We start from the raw sequence: 25,491 nt of genomic DNA on the forward strand, positions 1-25,491 counted from the left end.
CAAAACCTCAAATCTAAACAAACTCTTTCTAAGTATCTGAAGTTTATGGTTACCAGAGCAACCAAGCTTGGCCACATATGCATAAAATGGTGCCATCTAGATGTGGTATGGTTTCTATAGTAACCGTAAGTGTGGTGACTCATGCTTTGCCTTGCCAAGAGATATCTTCAGTGATGCATTTCATTTTCTTATCTGCATAGATGGATTGTATGTTTCGGTACGACAGCTTGACATATTGTAGTTATAAACAGTGATGAACAAGAGATTGCTGCCACCGCAGGTACATTTCTCGTCCAACGGCTGGGGGCTGCACACTAAACTACTTGTTCATACTGTTTGCAGATGTCTTCTGCTAAATGAATTCCTGCATTTGCTGCTAACAGCTTCCCTGTCAGCAACTTCTGTTGCTCTTCATATATGACTCCACAGGAGAAGGACACAAAAGTAATTAATATTCCATCATCAGTATTCCTTATAGTGGAGCAGAACTAAAGTCTTGATGTGAGGAAGAGCCAGGCTGTGAGAATACTTAAGTGATGTCAGGAGAGGATGTCGGTAATGGGAAGATGAATTTATATTATAGTTGCTTGAGATATAGTAAAAATTCTCTATGCAGTGAGAGATGTGCTGTCTCTGCAGTATGAATAAAAACACAGGAAAAATACATATCTGATTCTGTCACTAAAACTGAAGTGAAGCTAGATAGAGAGAAATGCAAAAGAATAGGTAACTACCAATTACTTTTCTGCAACAAGTGAGTGAGTGCTGCGGGGAGGGGTTTGGGGTGTCCCTGCTCTGCCCTTGGGGCCGAGGGGCTCTGATTTTATTTTTTTTTTTCTTGAGACTTCACCTGGAGTATTGTGTGCAGTTCTGGTGTCCTCAACATAAAAAGGACATGGAACTGCTGGAACAAGTCCAGAGGAGGGTCATGAGGATGATCAGGGGACTGGAGCACCTCCCGTATGAAGACAGGCTGAGGAAGTTGGGGCTGTTCAGCCTGGAGAAGAGAAGGCTGCGTGGAGACCTCATAGCAGCCTTCCAGTATCTGAAGGGGGCCTATAGGGATGCTGGGGAGGGACTCTTCATCAGGGACTGTAGTGACAGGACAAGGGGTAATGGGTTAAAACTTAAACAGGGGAAGTTTAGATTGGATATAAGGAGGAAATTCTTTCCTGTTAGGGTGGTGAGACGCTGGAATTGGTTGCCCAGGGCGGTTGTGAGTGCTCCATCCCTGGCGGTGTTCAAGGCCAGGTTGGATGAAGCCTTGTGTGGGATGGTTTAGTGTGAGGTGTCCCTGCCCATGGCAGGGGGGTTGGAACCAGATGATCTTGAGGTCCTTTCCAACCCTAACTATTCTATGATTCTATAACAAAATTGAGCTTTTGATAGTATAATAAAATACGGAGTGTTTTACACCTGTTCTGCCTTTTTGCCAGTGTAGGCAATGTGTGTAACCAGTGGTGTCAGTCTGAGAATGCATTGATTTGTTGTCAGTTCAGACCCAAACTGGGTGAACTCATAGTTAGGGAAATATTTTTATTTTCTGTATTTATGGAATGGTATGGGCTGTTTGTGGGGTTTTTTTGGTTTTTTTTGTGTTTTTTTTTTTGTTTTGTTTTGTTTGGGTTTTTTTTTTTTTTTTTGTTTTTTTACTGATTCATTACCAGTGTGATTTTGCTGCCACTCCCTTTTTACCAGAACAAAATCTGTGTTGCTTCCCCAGGCTATATCTTACTCAGGCATGAGCATGACTGCTTTCTGTTTCTGTTTTAAATGACAAGTCCTCCCAGCTGAAGAGGACAACTTGTTTCATAACGGCATAGGAATGCTTAGCCAAACTTTCAGGGACAGTTAAATCATTATTGAAATACAAAAGCAGATTAACAGTTAACATCTGTTTGGTTATATGCAATTCAGGCAAGAAAACTTATGCAATAGCCATTTACCCTGGATGGTTTTAAAAGGCGGGAGTGAGGGGGCAACTTGGCAGTGGCAAGGAAATGAGTTTATATTAATCTCTGTGGTTTCTGCTATTCAGTGTCAGCTGCTTCCACCTGGTGGTCATTTTGGCAAGAATCCTTTATTTTACAAAAAGTGGTTAAAAACCAGGTGTATCTTCTGTCCCCCCCAAAGGCGAATATTTTCTCCTTTTAGGTTGTTAAGCAGCAAAAGAAGCATATGAGTGTGACAAAACGTGTTTAATTCTCATGAAGTAACTGAGGATTATTTTCTCCAACAGTGGCTTATCAGATACAATAATATTGGATATAATATCCAACTACCTGGTCCTTCCAAACAGAATTACAGTCCCCCTTGTCAGTGAAGTGCAGATTGCTCAGTTGCGGTTTCCTATGCCAAAGGTAAGCATGTTTCTGCTAATAATCTGCCTTCTACTTTTTTTTTTTTTCTGTAGTAGTAGCTGTTAAGATACTCACATCCATGTGACTTTCTAAATACAGTTACTGCAGTAGTGCCAGCTATAGTAAATCCAGTCAGTTAAAATAATCAATATCATTTATTAGTAATTTCTGTGGAGTTAGTTTCCTAATAACACCTAGATTTTTCTTTGTTTTAATAGAATCTTAAACATGCTAAAATATAGTTCGACTGTGTAGACCAAAAATTAAGTAGCATATGTTTTATATTATCACTGTAAATTATTGTTAGTGCTCTTCACTTGAAAGTCGTTGCTATTTATTGCTACTCACTTCCAGTAACATGGCATTTCTTGATATAACTGGAATGTTTCTGATTGTTGATGACAGTTTTTCTTTTCAGGAGTCTCTTGAGTGCTAGGCCTGCTGTATATGTGAATCATCATAGATATCCCCCCATTTACAGTGTCTCCAAATTAAGTTTCATATTAATGAAATCATAGTGGAAATTATAAAACATACATTGCATAACTTGTGATGACGTGGAAGCTTTCAGATTACTGCATGAACTCATCTTTTTCAGGGTGTTTTAAGGATACACTTTATTGAAGCTCAGGACCTGGAGGGGAAAGATACTTACCTAAAAGGGATTGTCAAAGGGAAGTCAGATCCTTATGGAATCATCCGCGTGGGTAATCAGATTTTCCAAAGCAAGGTCATCAAAGAAAATCTCAATCCAAAATGGAATGAAGTTTATGAGGTATAACCAATAAAAATACTTTGCGCATTCACTAAAGTTGTCTTCTGAAGTTTCTTAAAGAACTTGTTAAACAAGATATTTTGGGGACTCTCTTGAGGAGCCTCTTGATGTCTCCCTCTAAAAGCACAAAGTTCTGTAGCAAAACATAAATTCTCCATTGATGCTTTAATATATAGATTCATATATATATATATGCATGTCTGTATATATATATATGTGTGTGTGTGTGTGTATATATATATGTATATATATATTTCTCCTAGACTAAGCATTGGTAATTCTGAAAAGCAGTCGTCTCTTAAAGCCAACATTAATAAATAGCATCTAAATATGTTTTTTACTTGCTCTACTCACGCAATTGCATCTTTTTTAAAGCATTTGCTTATTGGTACATCTTAATACACAAAGGCACTGCAATTCAATGTTTTACTGTTACTATGCCATTAAACAAAGCTAGTTAGTTTTACCATTGACAATGCCATCTTACTGTACTTGCAGGCCTTAGTATATGAACATCCAGGACAGGAGCTAGAGATTGAGCTCTTTGACGAAGATCCAGACAAAGATGACTTCCTGGGAAGGTAAATGTTCTGGAGAATATGTTTGTAGGTATTGAAAAAGAGATAAAGTATTTTGATGTAGGTCTTTTTTTTGTTTGTTTCTTAGCTTTGTTTTGTTGTGTTTTTTTTTTTTTTTAATTGCAGTTGTAGTTCTGCTATAGTACTCTATTTCTAGATAAATTATCTTTCAAAAATTATGGTAGCAAGTAGTTCTCTTAATATATTTAAATATATGAATATAAAAATGTGCTTTTGTGTGTATCTACACATTTTATGTTTACATATTCTTTTAAATAAAGAAGGTAAGTATTATGGGTACCCAGGAATAAAAACAGGCTTGTTTTTAGGAATTAGGTCCTACCTGCTTTAATAATTGTAAGTTAGCACTAAGTTTTAATTATTTTTTTCAGGCAAAGTTAATACAGCTTTGTAACTGTGTATCTTCTTCATCTTCATAGTTTTTCAAATGCCTATTTAAAGGTTTATTTTTCTTTAAGAGCTGATCTTAACTATTTGATTAAAGAAATGATTTTGCTGTAATGCTTTTGCAAACATTACTCACCCTTAGACTCCATAGGCCTACCTTTAGTGTTTACCCATAAACATTTCGGGGTTTTAGTCAGCTTCTTTCTCCAGTAATTTGTCACCTTTATTTCTTGCAGAGTTTTGGAGCTTCCCATTGTTGCTTTCCATACAGAGTAGAACTCCCTTATCTTTCCAGCTCCTTCTCTCTTAACAGGAGCAACAGTACCTACTTCTCTTCTCATTAAAATAAAGAAGTAGGTAGTACAAAGGCTTCTTTTCTTTACACATCCCTAATCTTACACCGAAGTGTTGGGGGGGGGGAAGCGGCATAGTGTGTACATCAGCACTAATAAAATAAAAAGCTACAACAGATGTTCATGCACTGGCATGCAGTTGTCTGTGCTGTTTAATTTTTAGCAGATTCCCTGGTATGTTTTTAGCTTGTGTGAACTAGCCCTCTGCCAGACAATGCCAAAGCATGAATTCTGTCATAGTGTATGTCCAGGGGCTATTTCCAGTGGGTAGTTTGGATGTGTTCACTGTTTTGAGAGTTTGGTCATATGTATGTGAGCCATATTATGTGAGCTGCCCTCATAGCTACAGGATGGGCTATAGTATAGGCATATTTTCTGTTATCCTGCCCTCATCTTCATTCAACCATTTCATTCCCTGCTTCTTTCTTAGGGGCTAAAAGAATAGTATTCTACTCTTTTGATCTCAGTGGAAGCCTGGATACTCAGCAAGCACAGGGTGGGGGTTGAGTTCTGTACTGGATTTTTAGCTTTGATAATACTGTTTCTTTTTCTTTTCCTTTTTTTTTTTTTTTTTTAGTTTGATGATAGATTTAATTGAAGTTGAAAAGGAGCGTCTTCTAGATGAGGTAAGTGTTCAGTAAGTATTGGTTTAACACCCCCCCCCCCCATATTATATTTTTATACTTGTATTTTCTTCTTGGGGATGTGTATGAATAAGCTTAATGCTATAGAACTAGATTCCCCGATGATTAGCGCAGTGGTTTAAGGATATCTGAACTGGTCAAATCTAAAGAATAATGTTGTTCTTCTGTCTTGAGGTTTTAAGATTACTAGTATGTGACCGCAAGAGCACTTATATATTTGGTAAGAACTTTCCTTGCAGAAGAATAGTTAATTGCCTGGTTTAACTATTACTAGACTTAGCAGACTGATTTTCGTCATATATGTAGGAGACATTATTTAATAATCTTATGCAGGGTTTCTGTGTCTAGAAAATCTTTACAGAACTTAAAGAATCCTCTTGATATTTTAAAAATGCTTTTTACTTTATAATATAGAGGTGTTGCTGGCTGATTTTTTTAATTTCGTGTTGTAATATTTAGTGTGAAACAGGGTATTTTAGCAAGTGAATTATATCTTTTCAGGTTATGTAGACCTAAATTCTACAAGATTTCTAGCAGACTTTAGCACTTTGAAATGTCCTGAAGAGCCAATTGCACTCGTGTATTTGTTCAGTGTCAGATTATTTCACATTACTTTGCTTAACTTTTAGTGGTTTACTTTGGATGAAGTGTCCAAAGGAAAATTGCATTTAAAACTGGAATGGCTCACATTGATGCCAACTGCTGAAAACCTAGACAAGGTATTAAAGGAGCGCATTATTTTTATTCTAATCCTAATTTATGTGGTATGTTTCTTTGTTGTGGGTTCTTTTTTGTGTGTGTGTGTTTGTTTAAGTATGTGAGTAATTTGTTTCTCTAGTTGTTGTGCATTTGGATAAACCTATAACTTTATTCCAAGCTGTCATAACTGTCAACGTACTCTTGTGGCATAGGATTTCAAAATGATTTTTTCCTCTTAATAATGTTTATGATTTGACAATATCAGCTGTCATTTCACTAGACTGGGAGGTAAAGCTGGATATGATACTATAATATGTCCAGTCTGAAAAAAAATAACTAGGAAATCGGGTGGAAATTTTCTAAATAATGTGTTTGAAATAGCTATATAAGTCTTAAACTTCTTACTTACCTTTCATAGTGCCCACTTATGAATGTTTGTGTTTTGGGAGATGTGTTTAAAATATTTTTCAGGAATGGGACACAAATAACAGTATTATTTGATTCTCAGAAAGGCTTACAGTATGTGTTTTGTTTAGGTGCTAACAAGCATTAGAGCTGATAAAGACCACGCCAATGATGGTCTTTCTTCTGCATTGCTTATTCTCTATTTGGACTCAGCAAGAAACCTGCCCGTAAGTTGTATTCTGATGGTTACCCTCTTGTCGTGGGTATCTCTTGCATACTTCCAGCATGTCTTGCTTGGTAGTATGGCACACTGCTTTACTAACACACATTATGGCATGTTTTCTATACTTTCTTTCCTTTCAGAATGTGTAATGTAAGGTCCACATTTCTAGTAGTATAGTATTATAGATATATATTTAATAAAACATGACTCTTCAATCAGTGTGGGTTTTTTCTTTAAAGAATGCTCCTTTCCTGGACTTGAAAGGCTGCATGTTTTTATTACACAATGCTTTCCATAAATAGTATGGGATTAGCAGGAAAATTTTTAAGGAACTAACTGGAAAAAGACCCACTTCCTTGAGTTCAGGTAAACTTGCTTACTTTGGTTTAGGTTATCTGTGGTAGATATGAAGGTACTGAAGTTCTCATTATGAAATTAGTATCTATAGTTGAGATTTCTGTCAGATTATCATTTGGAATATTTTTTATTTGCTTGTACAAAATAAAACCAAAAAGATTAATGGTTTTGTCATTCTATGCATTATACTATAGGACTGTGACAATAGCTTGTCTGTGACAAACATACACTGTTGTGTAGTTTACTTCAGGTTAGTAAAAGACTGTTCCTGGTTGTAACTGATAGTAATAAAGGAAACCCTACCATGAATAGATAAGTTTTGCTGTTCTTTCCAGCATTGCTACTAGATGAGAAATTCTGGAAGTGATGACTAAAATACTAATCAGAGGTTAAAGTTTTCAAGCCTCACGGCTTTTCAAGGGTTTTTTTAATATGCATTTTTCAAATTTATCCATTCATCTTAAATTTAAGTTAAAATGCTGCATAAAAACAAAGTGGTAACAGATGAAACCTTAGTAGCCTAAATAATTGGTAACACTAACTAGTGATTTCATGTTTGTTCCAGAGTGTATAGAGCAGTGTTTGGAAGTAGCATTTATAGGTTATTATAAAAGCTAAAAAGATGTAGCTTATTTGGAATAGAGTCCTGCATTATCTTTTTAACTTCTTTTTAGTTCAGGGGAACTCTGTAACTTAGCAGAAAAAGAGTAGAATTACTCTAGTACAACAGTATAAGCAGAAATAGGAGTACTCTGTGCTTAACATCAGTTTCAGAACACTGTAATACACAGAAAAGTCCATCTGCTGTCTGTTTTGTGCACTAGATAAAATTGAATCCACTTCTGTATTTTCTTTTTGACTACTGAATTTTACTCAAACTGCTACAAGTTTAATATATTTGTTAAAATACACTAAACTTAAGACTTACTTAAAAGGAATAGTTTTAAGTTCTCTCATCCACAGTTTCAGGTTTTTTTTCCATATATCTGTTTGACTATATAAGATTAGTTTCTTCAGCAAGTACTCAAAGGCTTTGTCATAATTCTAGGCTTTTCCCTTCTTATTTGAAACAAGCATTCTGTAACACTGTCTCTCTCCTTCAGAAAGGTTATACTACAGGTCTGGAGTTCTACCTATTTTTGGGGATAATACTTTAATTTCAAGGTCTTAATCAGTGCTTCTCATCAGTAGGTCTCTAAATTCTAGGGCACAGAAAGGGGAAGATGCTTGCACAAAGCTGACTGCTTAGGAAAATTAGGATCAGAATCCCAAATTTCTTAGTGCTGTATATGTTCTGTCTACAATACAAGATGACCTGGGTGGGCTGAGAATAAGGATGGTCATAATTTGGGTCCTGTTTAATTCCTTGTTTTTTCCTTTGCTCTACCATCCCAGAAAAGCAGTTGCTGCAAATGACTCAGTTTTTGACTTAATTTTCTTTTGAGAAACGTGCTATAAAGAATATGATAAAAAGTAACATTGAACCCTTGAAAATTCTGTTTACAAGTCGACAACAATAAAATAACACAATGTTAAATTCAAGTTGTCCAAAACCAGATATGAAAGGGCTTCATAGTTAGGTGGGGGCAGGGGGGAATATCATGGGAAGACTTTTCATGTAGGAGAACTGAAAAGATACTTGTAGATTCTAGAGAGACAATGCTTAGGTAATGACATGGAGCTGGTAGACATACTGCAGTGAACTATGACAAATGCAGCTTTTTAATGTCCATTTGATTCTAATATGGAATGACATTTACATGATTAAACATGAAAGTCTGCTGGCTTTTCATGTTGTGTTCATATTTCCTGATAGGGGTTGTGTAGTGTAACAGCAGAATTAATTGCTCTTTTGGATTGCTTCTATTTATGGGGAGCAAAAAGTTCAAAGAGAATTAAGAGAATTAATAGCTTTGAAGACTTGTCTACAACTTTAATGTTACAGCTGAAATATTTTATAGATAAATATGAGCTTTTTATTACCTTCCAGAATGGATTTGCTAAATGAATGCTTACTGGTACATTTTAGAGCTTGTTTTCTTTGAGTTAGAGCAGATAATCCCCAGCACAGACATTTCTTTTGCATAGATGCATCATAGTTGTGGGTTTTGGAGACAGTGGGATGATTTACCTGAAACTGATTTATGTTTCGAGGGAAATAGAAATACTGTAGAAGGCTGGTCTCTAAGTTTACCTAGTTGGATCTGCCATATAAATCTGCACTACCAAGAGTAAGCTTGGAAAGTGGGTTAATATATTTGAATAACGAAAAATAAAAAAACTTTTCACCATGCTGCATTACAGAATGTCATTTAGCAGATGAAACTATTCGTAATGACAAATACTTACTTACTTTTTGTTATCTGCTGTTTTCTCTGGAATCTTTTGACTGTTTTCCTTAACTTTTTTGTGTAGTAAAGCTGCTTATGCATTCATTCTGCCACAATCCCATCACTCTGCTTTCTCCTTCCATTTCCATCTTCCTAAGAGTATCTACGAGGGAAACTTTGGGTGTGGATACTTAAAAGAGAGGAGAGCATCGGGACTAGTCTTTTGTGAAAACACTACCTCACTCTATAGAGCACTATTTGTGAGTTCTCTGGTATTATTTGTATTGTACCTTTTATCTGCCAGAGTGTGGATTAGTGCTACTAAAGCCACTCACTCTAGTGGAATGAGAGCATGCAATTTGTTTTGCTGCATGGTTTCAACAAGTGTGCATTGTTTTTGTGCTACTTTTATTGCATTTTAAAGGCTACTTAAATTTCATTGATCAATATATCATTGGGTAAGTAATTAACTTTTTATCATAAAAACCCAAGATAAGTTTGTTGAAAAAAGCTGATACATTGAGAAGTAAAATGCATACTGTATGAGCACACTGTGTGTTGGTGAATTGTTGGCTTTTATTGCAAAGAAATTAAATATTACAACCAACATCCCTATAGTTTCTTTAAAAGGTGATGTACTCAATGTTTGTAAGAACTTGCAACCTCTCCACACTGGTTCAAGTATTGCTTTAAAAATGGGTGTAGTTCTTTGTGCTCCCCAAACTATAAATTCCCTTGTAAATTCTATTTCACTCCATGATGTTCCTTGTTTTGCAAATTCCCAAGCTCCTTTTCTTTTTTTCAAATTAGTCTTTAGTCAGGAAACTCCAGGCTAGGAATTTATTAATACCAATTGATATTTTTTGCTTGAATGTAATGTTACAAGATTATTACTACCTAAAGAGCCTCTGAATATCTTACACTTAATCTATAACCATAACCTTGGTATCTGAATAAGAATCTGTTCAGAATAAGAATTCTTTTGCTAGAGAGATGTGGGTATGCTTTTGTAGACTGTGCAGATACATTCATTGCTGGCTGGCTACTTTTGGTTCGTATCATAAACCTTGACTGATCATAAACACCTCCCCCCTGCCCCTCCCAAATCCCCACAAAACCCTTTTCTGTAGGTCTTTCAGTTAGTTTTTGTGCAGAAGTTCATCTCAAAGTATCAAAAAAGTTATATGCATTGCCAAATCTTGTTAAAATCTAGTGAATAAGAAACTCAGTTCATAAGCTATGGTTCAGTTATCTTGGTATTAAAACGCATAAGTAGTTGCTGTTTCTTTTAGTTATAAAAATATTAGATACAGCCTAAAAATAGCAATTAAAAAAAAATCAAAATGCTTGATAAAGATAGCCCTGATTGATCTTAGGGTCTTTGCACTAGAATATGTGTTCTACATGTAACAGCCTCTCTTATTGGTCAAAAGTTTGCAAATCCCTGAAGCAATTTGTGAGTCAGTAAAACAGCAACCATTTTAAGATAGCCAGCTCTGGATTTCCTTCAACAGCACAGCTGGCTGCCTTTTTCTGCACTTATGTGGGTGCTAGTCTTGCAGCAAACAAGAGGATGAGATTTATGGCTGGAGGCCAGAATAAAGGCGAGAACTCTAATAGATTAGAGGTAATAACAGCTTCAGCAGCCCTAAAACTGCATCTTCTTTTCAGGGCATCTCTAAACACAAGGCATTATGCAAACATTCACACCAGCAAGTTCAGATATTTAATTAACATGTAACATGAGTTACTTGGGGTGGGGAAGTATTAAAAAGGGGACTTCCTTTATATAGGGAGAGGAAAATCCAATGCCCTGAGTGCTCTCTGTTCCTTTCTAGACAGTTTTATTGACTGCTGGAAATCTAGATTTATGACATCTAATTTAGACATTTACCCCTCTAAATCTGAATTATCTGATGTTACGGAATATGAATAGTGTTCTTAGAATTTCCAAAAGTGAGTAACACTAGTTTTATGATAGGTGATCATTAGTTCATGACAGTCTTCCTTTCAATTTGGTGTCTGTACAACACAAAAATTATCCATATTTTCAGTCAGCTCTTACAGATCAATGAAAGTGTTCTGGTTATCAATTAGGGATGCACTCACAGTTTTAGAAACTTCTAAAGTCCCATTTTAACCACAAGGAGACAGTGAGTGAACAGAAGTAATGAGTTGTATTCCAAAGCATATAGAATTAGGATCTGGCTTAATAGCAAAACAGCTTGTTAGCTGAGGTGTAATTTATGTAATTTGTGTTATTTGGATTTACTGCAAATGCCACTGGGTATTAGGGAATGCTAGCCTGAAATATGATTTATTCCACTGTGTCAGCTACCAGTATAGTTCTTGGATACCCATCCCCTTTTCCCAGAACTGCGCAGACACTCAGACACTATAGAAAGACAATTTTGTTGCCCAAGGCAAGACCTTTTCTTGGCTTTTTATATTTAATACTCCCTTTTATTTTCCTAGCCTTCTTCCACCCAGCCTTTCAGCCACCATCCTCATGGGCCTGCAGCTCCTCCCCTTGAAACCTGAAGTCTGGCTTAAACAATATTTGCCCAGCTGATGTCTCCCTTGGCCTGTCCTTGCTATGATTCCAGAGGAACTGAGGCATGTTTAATATCCAGGAATCATTTGTTGCCTGCCTTTATGGTTGACAACATAGGTTTGATTTTGACTTTTAAAATTTTTTGAGATAATATTATGGAGGCAAAAAAAATAAGATGTGTACTGGATATACAGGTGTCAATGTGAAGGAAAGATGGCCAGTAAGTTGAGGGGCAGTTTAGGATTCAAAATTATCTTGATGAATAGCAGATACAGTCTGAACAAATGAGGTACTTTTCCAAAGGGAACAGTCAATGCACCCAAATAAATATGGGCTGGAAATAGGTGTCTGATGGACAGCCCTACAGAAATAGAACTGTAGTTGTGCTCTATCATATTTTTATTAAAGACAAACACAACACTGATATATATGAGAGGAATGTGGCCTCTAAGATGTATGGACTAATCCATCTGTTCTACTTAGCCATTACTAAGGGCCTGTTTTTGGCTGCAGCAGTTTAAGATCTGGAGGACAGTAGTGATGATAATGAGAAAATCAGTAAATGTGACTAGCAGAGGAAGAGAGTTTTGCCTGAAGTAGACATAGGAATGGAAATGATACAAGGATGCTGCAAATGAAGTGACCTTTTTCGTATTGGTCAGAAAACAAGAAACAGTGCTAAAACTCCAGCAAGGAATATGCTTGTCAGGCATTAAAAAAAAATCTAATGAAAGGGATAGTTAAGCATTAAGATTCATATGGCTTTAGGGATACTGTGCAGTCTTCATCTTTGAAGATCTTTAAGTACAATAGGAAGTCCCTAACATATCAGATAAATGGCTGTAGAAGATTCTTTATTTTAACAAAAACAATGATTTTTAAAAAGTCACAAAACCAGCTAAACCTTATTTTGGGGTTTCTCCAGTTTCATCACTTTGTGTGCTCTAAAGCTGAATGCCAGGAATCTCATAATGTATATTGGCTAACTTCAGGATACGACATTCTAAAAGAAAATGTAAAAAAAAAAAAAAAATAAAAAAAATCTCATAAAGGTTAAACCTCTCTTCAAATTTTAGTCAATTTTGAAATTGAATTTCAGGAAGGCATTTATTTTGGCAGAGCATTAATAATAGAAGTTCCTATTCATAAATCAGCATGTTTACAAAGGCCATTATACAATCTTTTTATTTCTGCACACTACAGCTTTTAAAGCAGAATTCTCCCTTGAAACAAAAGCTTGTGATTAAAGAAAAAGCCAGTCGTAAGTTTACTAACTTGAAGACTGTTTTATTTCAAATTTATATTTCCTGAAATTATTTCTTATGAGTTGAATGCAAATTTCCTGTAATATTTTTGTACTTTACATGTGTCACTTGAAGAGCAATATTCTTAAAATGAAAATTTAAAATCTGCTTAATTAATGGAAAGGAGGCGGAGGTTTTGTCCTGCTAAATCAGTTCAAGTTCCTGTTGTTAGTGTATTTGCATGTCTTCATTCAACTGAGTAAATTAGTAGACCTTCATTCTAGTTAGCATGCAGTGCCTAGATCGTTCATCTACTGAACAGGTGATTTTTGACTTTTATAATGATATCAATACTTCTAGTGTTGTAATTTCTCCTATAAAAGGACTCCACATAATTCTTGAGTTATCATCAGAGAAGCTTCTATGCTGTGAAAATATACTTAAAAATATTTAAAAAAGCTTCATTCAGAAGGCAGGGTTTATTGTCTGCCTTACGTCCAACAGACAACCTTGTAAGACAACCTGGTAAGGGAAATGTAAGTGGACTAAAAGTGACTATATTGGGTTTTTAAAGCAGAATACAAACATTCAGAGGACAAGAGGGGGAAAAAAACTTCAACAGACATTTTGACATTTTCTTTTCTTTTTCCTCCCCACCCTGGTGTTGTGGTTCCTTCATTGTTCCGTTTGCAAAATTTTTGGGGTTCTTTTAGGTTTTTTTATTTTTTTTCCCCCTCCCTTCTTTGTCCTATGTTGTCATGTCATAATTAATTAACCGAGTGAAATTGCTTCATTGCATGATTTATTAACCCTTCCTGTGTTCATTCTCTCCTGACTTAAAAGCATAATCCATTAGAATTTAACCCTGATGGCTTGAAGAAGTCCGCTGTTCAGAAAGCCCTAAAGGTAAAACTAATATAGTTGTCCATTTAAGGTCACAAAAGTAACTGGAAAAGCACAAATGCCTACAACACTTCTCTTCAAACAGTGGATGGAATTTCTGTTGCTAGATACCTATTTAGTGCAGTTCCAGTTTACTTAAATTTGGTTTGGAAAGTGGTCAAGACAATAATAAAATGCTGTGGTCTGTGGTAATTTAAATCAGTTGAATGGAGTATGGGCTGCTTTGGAAGACTGGGGTAAAAAAATAGCCCTGAGAGCTAATTTGAAGTTGTAACTAAAAGAACAAATCCGACATGAAAGCTAAGACATCTTTTACATACTGAGCTGGTCAGCTCCGAATGAGTAAACAATAAAATACAACTCTAACACATTCTGGAATAATCTTGTTTCTGCAAGGTTTTTCTGGAAGGCTTTGCATCTTTTACAGAAATACTAATTAAATTTAGCCCAGCTTTTTCATGTGAAAAATGTAGAGTTGAGAGGCAAACTTGGAATGCGTAAGCTGAGTTCTCAGCTGGAGAAACTTGGACAAGAGGCAGTCTCTAATAGTCTGTCAACAGCAAATCTGCAATAGCAGGTATTAGAGATGCTTTATATGTGTGTGTACATATTGCTACCTACTTAGCATGAATTGAAATTATTTATAATTACATATCAACAGGGTCTTTTGGTCAACTTCTGTAGTTTCCTTCATGTCACCTATAATTTTTAAACACAATCAGTTGGAGTGTAATCTGACTTCCTGTTCCTTAAGCTTTTGTATTCTGTTGTTTTTGATGAGAGCTGTACACAGTCAATTAGAAATCATGAAAAAAAAAAAAGAAATGCAGCATTCATCCAAGAAAGGAGTGCTTTCTTAATAGCTTTTTTCCTAAAGGAAAGTATGGTTATAGGAAGTGCGTCCCTCTAAAGTCAAGTAATATTAGTGGAAGTATGATGGTCCAAAACGTAAGTTCAGCTCCAAAAGTACCTAAAATATGCATATTCTTAATTTAAAAATATAAAATATTTGAATCACTTGGTTGTAATTGTGGCCTTACATGCATTAAGTATATTTTAACTAACTCTGTTTACATACCTGACCTGTACAATTTCCTACATGTCAGAATTCAAAGTATATTATTAACCATGTATACTGTATTTTCAAGGCTTCTAAAACTTCATTAACACCTGCTTGAGATGATTAACTTTCATGTCTAACTTTTCTTTCCGAGTTAAATTTTTGTTAGGTTAATTTAAAATTTGTGAAAGAAACATATAGTCGGAAATGTTCCTTTGTGTACATAATTTGTTTCTAAACTGATGTTTATTTTTACAGTTTGATGTAATGCTATACAGCTGGTGAGAGGCTCAGATATGGCAGGTGGTTGATTCTCTAATAAAGGGTATTTGATAAACTGTAGAGAAATATACATCAGGTACATTATAGTACATCTTCTCAAACTGAAAAGACGAGAATATCAATGTTCTCATTAATTCAGTTTATTTATGTTACTGCAATGTAACTAAAGCTTCCTGAGATTGTGCTTTCTCTGTATCTCCCATCTGCATGCAGTATTCATTTTGCAGTTTTAACTATGCTTCATTAGCTTTGGGGGTTGTAATACTCATTAAAGGGTAAGAATTGGTACCTTACCAATTTAATTCAAAGCAAATGGAAAGGAGTCTAAAACTCCTGCCTATTTGTACCATTTTGCTTCAGCATGTTTAGGGCAGTTGGGATGCCTTCGTATTAATGTGTTCACCAGTTACTAGCTAGTTTGCCCTTCAAGCCTGTTGAATAAAATACTGAGAATAGTTGGTAAACATATGGTAAAATGCATAGTTTGTAATTTTAAGATGCAAATACTTAAGTTTCAGAGGAGAGAGTTTTTGCTTTATTCTGAAGGCAAAGTTTCTGCTTTTTCTCTATCAGTCAGGAAAGAAAATGAACAGTAATCCCAATCCACTTGTTTTGCTGTCAGTTGGACACAAGGCACAGGAAAGTAAGGTAAGTTCCTACTCCTTATACTTGGCTTTATCTACAAAATTTGGTGGCTTTGTGTCTTGGCATTGGCTATCAAGCCATTGAGCATAAGCACTTACTAAACGTTACCAGTAGAACTGAATTAGCAACAAGAAGCAAAGGACTGAACGGGTGCTTACTCAATTTAAACGGTCTGTGAGTAGAGATAGGATCTTTAACTATTTTTAGATGTCCTTCCACAGTAGGCTGGAATCTGCAACTGGGATTCCTACAGTAGTGATTACATAAGTAACAGTGTAGGCAAGCAGTAAGTTTTAAAGTACTGACCAAGATTTGAAAATTTACAGAAGGAGAGAGTTAAAGAAATGCCCAGGTCAAAAAGGGCCACTGAAGATCATATGCATGAAACTTCTGCTTAAAGCAGGCAAAGTGCTGTTAGGTCTTAGGAGCTTGTAAGTTTAGCCAGGTTACTCTGTTCTGTCTGCTGCTTTTTCTGCTTTGAGGTATGGACCACTTCTGTGCTTTGAGAAGGCAGTCCTCTAGCACTCCTGAGCTCCTTTGCCCTCCAAGGTAGACACTCATGGAATCCCTTCTAACAGTTCAACAGAGCAAGTTGAAATCTGCTTTTCTAAAGTCCATGGCTTTTATTCTGCTATTTGTTTTCCTCATGCCCCTTAGGATCTTAAGCTCTGTAATGTTAAGGTCATTGTAGCTGAGCCTGCTGTTGACAGTCATATCTGCAAACCAATATTCTTCATGCTTTAGTAGTAGATTCAGAAGAACACCATAGTCAACACATCTAATGATTGAGAACAACTGTAACACAATAGTGTTTTCCTAGCACAAAATCTTCAGTTGCTTGTGTGCCACTGCTATTGTCCTAGAAAATGTGAGAGTAGTTAAAGTTCTTAGTGAGAACCTGGTTCTGCAGACCTGAGACAGCCTTGAGTTGTCTGAAGAAGGTGTCATACATCTCTTGTTCTTAATCAGGGTTCTGTAAACAAATGCCTGTCATGAGGACATGGTGATCCCTCTGATTCTGACCGAAGGCATTCAACATAACTCCATAACTAACCTATGTGCATTCAAACAGCTTTTTGAAATAGCAGCAGAGAAGTGATAGCTGGGTAGGTAGGTATATGCAATATGGGTGGGGTTTGTTTGAGGTTTTTGTAAAGTAAAATATCAGTGAGCCAAAAGGACATCTAATTCGGTTTCTTCATGCCCTGTCAAGAATTGTCACAAAGCATAACCCAGATCTTATACACAGTCTTAATTTTGATACCCATTAGAGAATGGAGATAGAAATACAAGCTTTCCAAATTCCTGGAGATAGCTGCTTTTTTTTTTTTTTTTTTTTAATGAGCACTTTTTTTCACTCCCTCTCCAGCCCTCCTTGCTTCCTCCCCTATTAATTGCTGAAAGTAGTGAGATTTGACAGTAAAATTTTCCACATAGCTACATGGAGATTAGAAGAAAAAATGCTCTTCTCTAGGAGTTTCACTGAGTTAGTTCAGCCCTTATATAGAAGCATGAGATGAGAATGTGTCATTCTGAAGACCTTGTATTTGTTCATAAGCTAGTGTGTAGTAAAGGTTCCTCAGCGGGACTTTTACATTACATGCAGCAACTTTAATTCAAAGGATATTCTCTTAATGTCCTGTGTATAACTTTATATGTGATATTATATATGTCTTAGGTAGATCTCACTTGGCCTTTGAAATATGTCAGGTTTCAGATAGAAGTTTTGCAAAGCTGAAATAAGAAATGTACTCAACTCTTGACACCGCTTTACTGGACAAAAACATTTTACAATTTGTAAGCTTCCTGTTCTCTAACTTTAGATTCGATACAAGACCAATGAACCAGTATGGGAGGAAAACTTTACTTTCTTTGTACACAATCCCAAAAGACAAGATCTCGAAGTTGAGGTATGTTGTCTCATGCTCTTAAGATACCTTTCTTTTCTAAGACATTGTAGTAGTAATGTTCAGACACTGCAGGCTGTGTTATCAGATGAGACTGAATATATTGTGACCATCCTTAAAATGGAAGTGTTTTTCAAGACCAAGTTATGAAATATTATTTATTTGCATTTATTATTTATTTGCATTTATTCCTAAAACTAAGAAAGACTATAACCAACCTCTCACCAGAAAAAAATAACAAAAAAAAAAAGAGTAAATTTTGATACCTGTGTCTAACTAGTGGTCTTAACTGCTAGTAGAAATTGCTGTTATGTGTGGCTAATTTGTTTCTTCTCATCCTAAGGAAGTCTTTGCTTTGTCCAAATAGTGTATCCTGTTACACTGCTGATATGTAACTTACATATTTCAAATAGACTGAAGTGGAAATGAGGACTCTCCTAATTACTCTTCCTATAACAAGGGAATTTATTTTTGCACAGACTGTTTGGAAACCATGTCGTTATTTTGATCCAGGGTCAGGTAGATATAGATGTAATGGTTAGTTTTCTGTCTTGCTTTTGCTGTAGAAAGGAATGAAGAAACTAGGCATTGAGTATATTTACTTATTCAAAGTAAAGTAATCTTAAGATCGGGGAAATTTGGTTTAAGAACAAACTGCATTTGATATTGTTTGAGTTTTTTGTTTTAAAATAAAATTGTAATTTCCTTTTCTTTCTCTGAATTCTTACAAAGCAGATTATACAAAGTGACTTAGCTTCTGTGTTCCTTCAGGTGAGGGACGAACAGCACCAGTGTTCTTTGGGGAACTTCAAACTGCCTCTAAGCCAGTTGCTAGAGAGTGAAGATTTAACTATGCATCAGCGGTTCCACCTGAGCAACTCCGGTCCAAACAGCACTATAAACATGAAGATTGCACTCAGGGTACTCTAAAACTTTCCCACTGTAAATATCTGAGACCATATTTAAGACTAGTGTGGCTTCTAGTCTTCTAGCTTTATGAAGAAGGCACTGAATTCCCTTGAGTGTCACAATACCAAGTGTCCTTACTTGTGGCAGTGCTATCAAGTACACAAAGATAACCTATAATTGAAATACATTCTATTTCAAAACTAGGAAAAGCTCCAAACAAAACAGTAACTAGCTACATTAAGACTGAGGTTCCCTGTGGCTTTAGGTTTGGAAATCACATTAGAATCTGAATTCTTTCAAGTCTCTTATGTTCATCAGGCTATGGATCAATGAAATCACCTTTCTGTTATAGATATGGAACTGACATTGTGTTGGCTTAAAAAAATAATGTTTATGGGGAAAGGAAGAATCTTTGTAGTACTAGAAAAATTCAGACCATCTTTCAAGCACGTTGGAGTTTTGAAAACAAACTTCTATTAACTTCTGTTATTTGTTCTTTTCTAAAGCACTTTCTTCCTTACCTGTAATTAATAAATAAAAGTAAGGAAAATTAGCGTGAAGAACTTGTGAGGTAGGTTTAAATTTGAAAAAATAATAAGAAAAAAATCATAGAATAGCTTTCTACATTGCCAGAACTGCAAAGTAAAGAGCACTTGCACCAGAAGTGTGTAGCATATGGGAAGGGAATAATGAGGAGAATAATTCTAAATAAATGGAGAATTTAACATTGTTTTATAGTTACTGCAGCTGCTACAAAGAAAATGAATCTGTGTTTTGCTGTGCAAAAGGTTGCCTGTTGTAGAGTGAATGAGTATTTTTGGTCCTGCTTTAGTGTCCAAATTTAACAACTTGTCACCAACCAGTACTCTTGTAGAAACAAATCTGTTCCTGTTTTTTATACTCAAAAAGAGTAACAGTGTATTTTTACTGTATCTAGGTCCTTTCTCTTGAAAAACAAGCAAGATCTCCAGATCATCAACACTCAGCCCAAGTGAAAAGGCCATCTCTTTCCAAAGATGCAAGAAAATCATCTTTTAAGCCTCAGGTTCCTGTCTCACCACCATCTGATTCAAACAAACCTGTTCCAGCTTCCCCAGTGACTGACAGTGATAAAAAGACTGATACAACTGACAAAAGTCAGCCTCCCAATGCCAGCCCTCAGTGGCCAACAGATCTCAGCCGAAGTTCTTCCAGTCTTCATGCCTCTAACTTCTCTTATTCTCCCAGCCACCTCTCAGTCAAAGAACCGACTCCTAGCATAGCCTCAGACATATCTCTGCCTATCGCCACGCAGGAGCTACGGCAAAGGCTACGACAGCTTGAAAAGTAAGGCATTAATTACTTGGTGCTGTGATACATCTAAGTTGATTTATAAAGAACATTGTCAGTGCAGCCAGAGTGCTTAGTCTGCATTTCAGTAATATTTTTTACTGTTGCAGTTTGAGCCTGGTATTTGAAAATCAGTCCTAGTGATATTCTGCTTTCCCCTAACACCTCAGTGAGATTCTGCACTTAGATGTCACATTACCTTGCACTGATCTGCATGATAAAGTCCACCCTGTTTTAGAAGATATACCATGTAGTGCTAAAAAGAGTGGGATGCAAAAGGAAATGATAGTTTTCGCTGAAACATTAATGGTTTTCATGGCAATAGTTGTCTGTTTCACCACTGAATACTCTTAGCTTAATATTAAGCCAATGAAGTTGAATATAGCTGGTCTTTTTAAATTACTCAGAGGAAGAGTTGACTATAAAGAATATTAAATGAATAGTCAGTTACCACTCAATTAATGAGGATTGCTGCAGCTATGCTTTCCTAAATTGTCTATTTTTTTTTTTACTTCTCTCAACAGGCAGCTATAGTTACCAGTAAAGACAGCTGAGCAGCCATTCTGCTCAGAACAGGGGAATGGAAACCATTAATTCATGTAACTTCTCTGTGAATCTAAGTAGAAAGATTTTAATTTTTATTTGTAAGGGATTGAACCAATTCCTCTCTTTCTCTACCAGAGTTCATAAAATCAATACAGTAATACAGGTTGGAAGGAACCTCTGGAGGTCATTCAGCTCCCTGCTCAAAACAAATCCCACTTCCAAGTTTGATCAGGTCACTTGGACCTTGTCCAAACAAGTTTTGTGTATCTCCAGGGTTAGAGATTCTATAAAATTTCTCAGCAATTACAGTGCTTAACAATGCACTGTGAAAAGATTTTACCTTGTTTCCAGTTTGAATTTATCTTGCTTCAACTTGACTGTGGCCTCTTGTTATTTACTGTACACAGCCATGAGGAATCTGACTCAGCCTTCTCTGCGTCTGAAGTAGTGAAAGACTGCAACTGAATCCGCAGTTGGCTGTCTCTTCAGTTTGTACAAACCCGTTTCCTTCACCATCTGCTTATGTGTTCCAGTCCCTCGTTTATCTTTATGGTCGTTTCCTGTCTAGTCTTCAGTTTGTCACTCTCTGTTCTGGGGCAAAACAGAGTTAGACTTTGTTAATTATGCTAAATGTTGAAATACTGCTCCTTAATGCATAAATTTCATACTTTCTCCTCTGATAAGAGTGCTAAAGCTATGGCCAAGGAGGTTCTTTACTGCAGGCCCCATGGTGCTTGATTTTTACTTTTTTAACTAAAAAAGTGCTGAACTGAAATGCGTTACTCTAGTTTTTAACATGAATTACTTGGGAATTTTAATGGAACAATCACTTAGTAGTAGCTATTCACAAAAGGCACGCCTCTCCCTTGAAGTAAAGGTATCCTTCACGTGGTTGAGAAATTTCAAGCGTGTCATGGACTGTCCTGCGTGAAACAGAAAATACTCCTAGTCAGTTTACACAAACTAAAATAAGCATTTCATAGAGATGAGGGAACTCTGCAAATATTGACTGTTCTTTAAGATGGAATTTCTTAAGTATGGCCCTTGCTTTTTATTTGTGACATTTATTTGAATGTGTAAATTGATCCTAATCTTATTTTCAATGTACCATGAAGCTATAGGAAAGTAAAATTGCTGTGCTTATACCGTGATTTGAGCTTTTTGAGACAGTAAATGGGTTTAAGTATCACTATTTTAATCCCAAAATATCTATGTTTCTATGTCAGAGAAGTTAGAAAAGAATGAGCTGGTCTTCTAATTGTTTCCCAGCCACCTGTAGGCAAGTTTTCATTGCAGTCTGCACCATTAATCTTTCCAATTTCCTAGATATTGCTTTAATGTTTATTTTAGGGTAGGCAAGTTCTTTGTTGATAACAGTTTTCAAGGTACTGAAGATCAGCTGACCCCTCGCCTGACAAGAATACTTAGCTTATTTTGGAGAGTGGAGCTGCTGGACAAGGAACTGTACAAGAGACTGCTGAAGGAAAAATTCATATCCTAATGTGTGCTCCTTTCACACTGATCTAGTGAAAAGTTAATGTATAATACACGATTTCTGGAAAAACTACTGCACATTTATTTTTGTTAGGTCTTACTTTAAATATGCATTTTAAAAACTAACCATAATATTCTACTTTTCCTGCAGTGGAACAACTCTGGGGCAGTCTCCATTAGGACAGATTCAGCTAACAATTCGTCATAGTTCACAAAGAAACAAACTGATTGTGGTGGTGCATTCCTGCAGGTGAGCACAGAATACCAATTTTCATATTTTTGCGTATTTCTTTGTAAACTTTGCTATATCTTGACTTAAATTGATTGTCTGGATGATCTTTGTTATTTTTAAAATAATATACTGATTGTAATTGTGTGTAAGTACAGAAACATACAGAGCTATGCTCAGAATCAATGAAACCTTTGTTGAAGCTTTTGCTGTGATTTTGTATCTCTCTATTGTGCTTCTGTCAAATTTTAAATGAAAATGACATAGGTTTTTATCAGCAGTGTCTGAAAGCTATGTCTAGGAGACTGAATTTTTCATGGCATGACAAAAATGCATGATTTTTGGAAAGTCATATCTAAACTTTGAATTGGAATTAAGGAAACGTTGTATTCCCACCTCTGCTGTCTGCTCACCAGTTATCTGATCTCGTGCAAGTTACTGCTTGGCACTTTTTTTCCACTGCTGTTACCTGTGAACTGTATCCTGAACATCTTACTTTGTGCAGGATATCCCACAACTGATCCGTGTACTAAATTAAGCGATAGTACTGTAGACACTTATATTCAGTAATGTCTTATTTTCTAAGTGTTTTTTCTTGTTTTTCACTGGTCACAGAAATCTAATAGCGTTTTCAGAAGAAGGATCTGACCCATATGTACGAATGTATTTATTGCCTGACAAGAGACGATCAGGAAGAAGAAAAACCCATGTATCAAAGAAGACATTAAACCCAGTGTTTGATCAAATGTATGTTCTAAACCATGTGTAGTAGTTTTATATCATGTAATTAGAAAGCTGTCAAATAAAGGTTTCTCAGCTTACTGAATGGATGAGCTGTTGAAACTCCCAGCTGTCACCAGCAGATTTGATCATATCTTCCTCTTCTGGTATAATAGCTCTTCCTATCCTTCTGTTCCCTAGTATCATTACAGCCTTTTTTGCTCTGTAACCAGCCACTTCTCTCTTCTGCCTTATCCTATGTCAGTCACATCCCCTTTGTGCTGGTAGCTAAGAAGCAGTGTGCACTCTTCTGGCAGCCAGTCAGAACTTGAGTGCCTTTTAGCTGGCCAATGCTGTTGGCATCCCTTCCTGCCAGCATGTCAATTCTGACTGGCTGATTGCCTGGATCATAGATGCTGCCTCCTCAGTGTGACTGGCCAGCCACCGTCCTTGCGTGATCAAATTGCTCAGTCTACTTGGTGGTGCTTATCAGCAACCAGGAAGTCAAGAAATTTCCTTGTAGGTTATATGCTGGCCCATAGGCTGAAAGTTGTGCAAGCTTGTGCAACATTATTTTGCATAAAAATCCTTATAATTACATTCAGTTGTTTAATGATAGCTTCCCCCACTGTGGGCCCCTTATTCCCTCACCCATCACTTTTCAATAATGACAACCTTTCCCTACAGACAGAAAGTTAATTTGAAGGAAACACTTCGGTCCATTCTGTCCAAAAGAAATCTGTAAATCATTAGTTAGAGGCTCTGGTAGGTTTTCCTGGTAGTGCAGCTCTCTCCTATTAATTCCAAGAAATAGCTTTGCTTTACTGTGCCTTTCCAAGTAAAATGTATTGCAAAGCAATAAAGCTGTTAAAGAACTGTAGTGACAAATAGATGGAGGTCATGGTATAATCTTGCCCTCACTTTCTGGAAATTTCAGATCTAGCAAACAAAATGCATGCCTCCTTGAAAGTTGATAGGTTTCCTCGGTGTGTCAGGAAGTCCTGGTTACCGAGGGTCAGTAAGACTGAGCAGTCTTTCTCTTTGGGAGAATAGTGATCTTGAGCTGTTATTATGGTAGGATTTCTCATTCTTTTCTCTGGAGAGTGAATGGTTAACTTTTTTCTTGTTTTATTTGTGTATTTTTTGTTTTACAAGTAGCTTCTAGAGACCAAAGGTAACAGACGTCTCAAACATTTGATGTTCATATTGATTGTAGTAGCAAACAAAATATTTAGGCAAAACTATGAGACCTTTTTTCTTCATTTATTTCGGATTTCATTTTTTGTTTGGGGAGGAGGTGGTTTGGTTATGTTTTGAAGTGTTGCTTAGCTGTAGGAACTGAACTTGCACTTCAGGTACAAAGTTCTCTCTAAAGCATCACCCGTGCCTGTCAGATTTGATTTCAGTGTTTCCTTGCCTGAAGTACAGAGAAGAACGCTAGATGTAGCAGTGAAGAACAGTGGTGGTTTCTTGTCCAAAGATAAAGGGCTGCTTGGCAAAGTAAGTTGACAACAAGCATGTTATTATGTAAGACTAAAATCCTCTTGTGATATGAGCTTGTTAGTGTTAACTGAAGCACCTAATTCAGGTATGTAGCTTTTAAAAACTATAGATGGCTTACATATCAAGCTTCAGCAAGAGAAGGAACAAACCACAGAGACAGATGTAAAAAGATGAGACAGTAATCTCTGCTAGAGAATGGTAAGTTCTGAGGTTCACAGTAACAAAAGAAACTTGCATGTCAGACTTACTAATCATACAGTCAGAGAAAAAAAATAACCAGCGGAGAACAGGTGATATCTCAGAAAATGTTCAGACAAAACTGGAAAGACAAGCAACAGTACTTAGAGAAACGCACAGAACAAATGTATGCTTAGTAATTAAAATTCCAGGTTGTGAAATCCATGAGAGAACTGTTACAATGTTCCCAATGCCAAAACCGGCTTTTGTGTTTACAATTTCACTGTTCTATAGGCACTCCTTAAATCACTCTATTTCCTACACGTCATTTGGAGCATGTGAAAAGGAACAGTAAATTCCTACACCCTTGCAAATTGGCTTATTTGCGCTCTTATTTGCGATCAGAATCATGGTCAGTTCATGCTGAATCATGGTGTTCTTAAGTTTGCTATTCTACTAGGAAGGCTATGAGCGTAAACACATCAGCTGATTGCCATTGCCGAGATATGCCATGTTCAGAATCTAAGCCTGTGAGGTGCTTTGGGACTGTATTATTAAAAGCTATAGATTTTTAGGTTAAACCCAGCATCTTGAAACTTTACTGCAAGTTAGGCAGATAGCTATGATGGCAAGGATGTAAAACACATTGTGTATTAATGGCATAACCTACACTGTAGCTCACAGGATTGTCAGATTTGATCTTTAAAAGACCTAGGATGAAAGGCACATATAACTGATTACTAATTTAACTTTCCACAGTTACTAATACCTCTGGCATCCGAGGAACTTGCTAAAGGCTGGACCCAGTGGTAAGTATAGTGTTTCCTTTGTTAATAACAATAGTACATACTAATAAC

At 36.3% G+C, this 25,491-nt stretch overlaps 1 protein-coding gene across 4 annotated transcripts in view; it reads left to right on the forward strand.

The window, feature by feature from the left end:
• ESYT2 (extended synaptotagmin 2) overlaps positions 1 to 25,491 on the forward strand; it is a 75,260-nt gene that overhangs the window by 46,483 nt on the left and 3,286 nt on the right. For 2 of the 4 annotated variants that reach the window (XR_010609957.1, XM_065666785.1), the window contains exons 8-22: positions 2,240 to 2,360; positions 2,959 to 3,135; positions 3,634 to 3,716; positions 5,052 to 5,100; positions 5,748 to 5,837; positions 6,354 to 6,449; positions 9,291 to 9,392; positions 15,749 to 15,823; positions 17,644 to 17,730; positions 18,499 to 18,648; positions 19,574 to 19,962; positions 22,157 to 22,255; positions 22,850 to 22,981; positions 24,349 to 24,454; positions 25,394 to 25,443. Coding sequence is in view for 3 of the 4 variants with exons in the window: in XM_065666785.1 (XP_065522857.1) it covers positions 2,240 to 2,360; positions 2,959 to 3,135; positions 3,634 to 3,716; positions 5,052 to 5,100; positions 5,748 to 5,837; positions 6,354 to 6,449; positions 9,291 to 9,392; positions 15,749 to 15,823; positions 17,644 to 17,730; positions 18,499 to 18,648; positions 19,574 to 19,962; positions 22,157 to 22,255; positions 22,850 to 22,981; positions 24,349 to 24,454; positions 25,394 to 25,443 (1,806 nt within the window). In the remaining variant the exon portion in view is untranslated. Of the gene's footprint in view, positions 1 to 2,239; positions 2,361 to 2,958; positions 3,136 to 3,633; positions 3,717 to 5,051; positions 5,101 to 5,747; positions 5,838 to 6,353; positions 6,450 to 9,290; positions 9,393 to 13,773; positions 13,837 to 15,748; positions 15,824 to 17,643; positions 17,731 to 18,498; positions 18,649 to 19,573; positions 19,963 to 22,156; positions 22,256 to 22,849; positions 22,982 to 24,348; positions 24,455 to 25,393; positions 25,444 to 25,491 lie in introns of all 4 variants that reach the window. The other 2 variants (XM_065666786.1, XM_065666788.1) reach the window with 2 other exon arrangements.

This window comes from Lathamus discolor, chromosome 2 (assembly GCF_037157495.1).
Source record: "Lathamus discolor isolate bLatDis1 chromosome 2, bLatDis1.hap1, whole genome shotgun sequence".
In the NCBI taxonomy this organism is placed as follows: domain Eukaryota; kingdom Metazoa; phylum Chordata; class Aves; order Psittaciformes; family Psittacidae; genus Lathamus; species Lathamus discolor.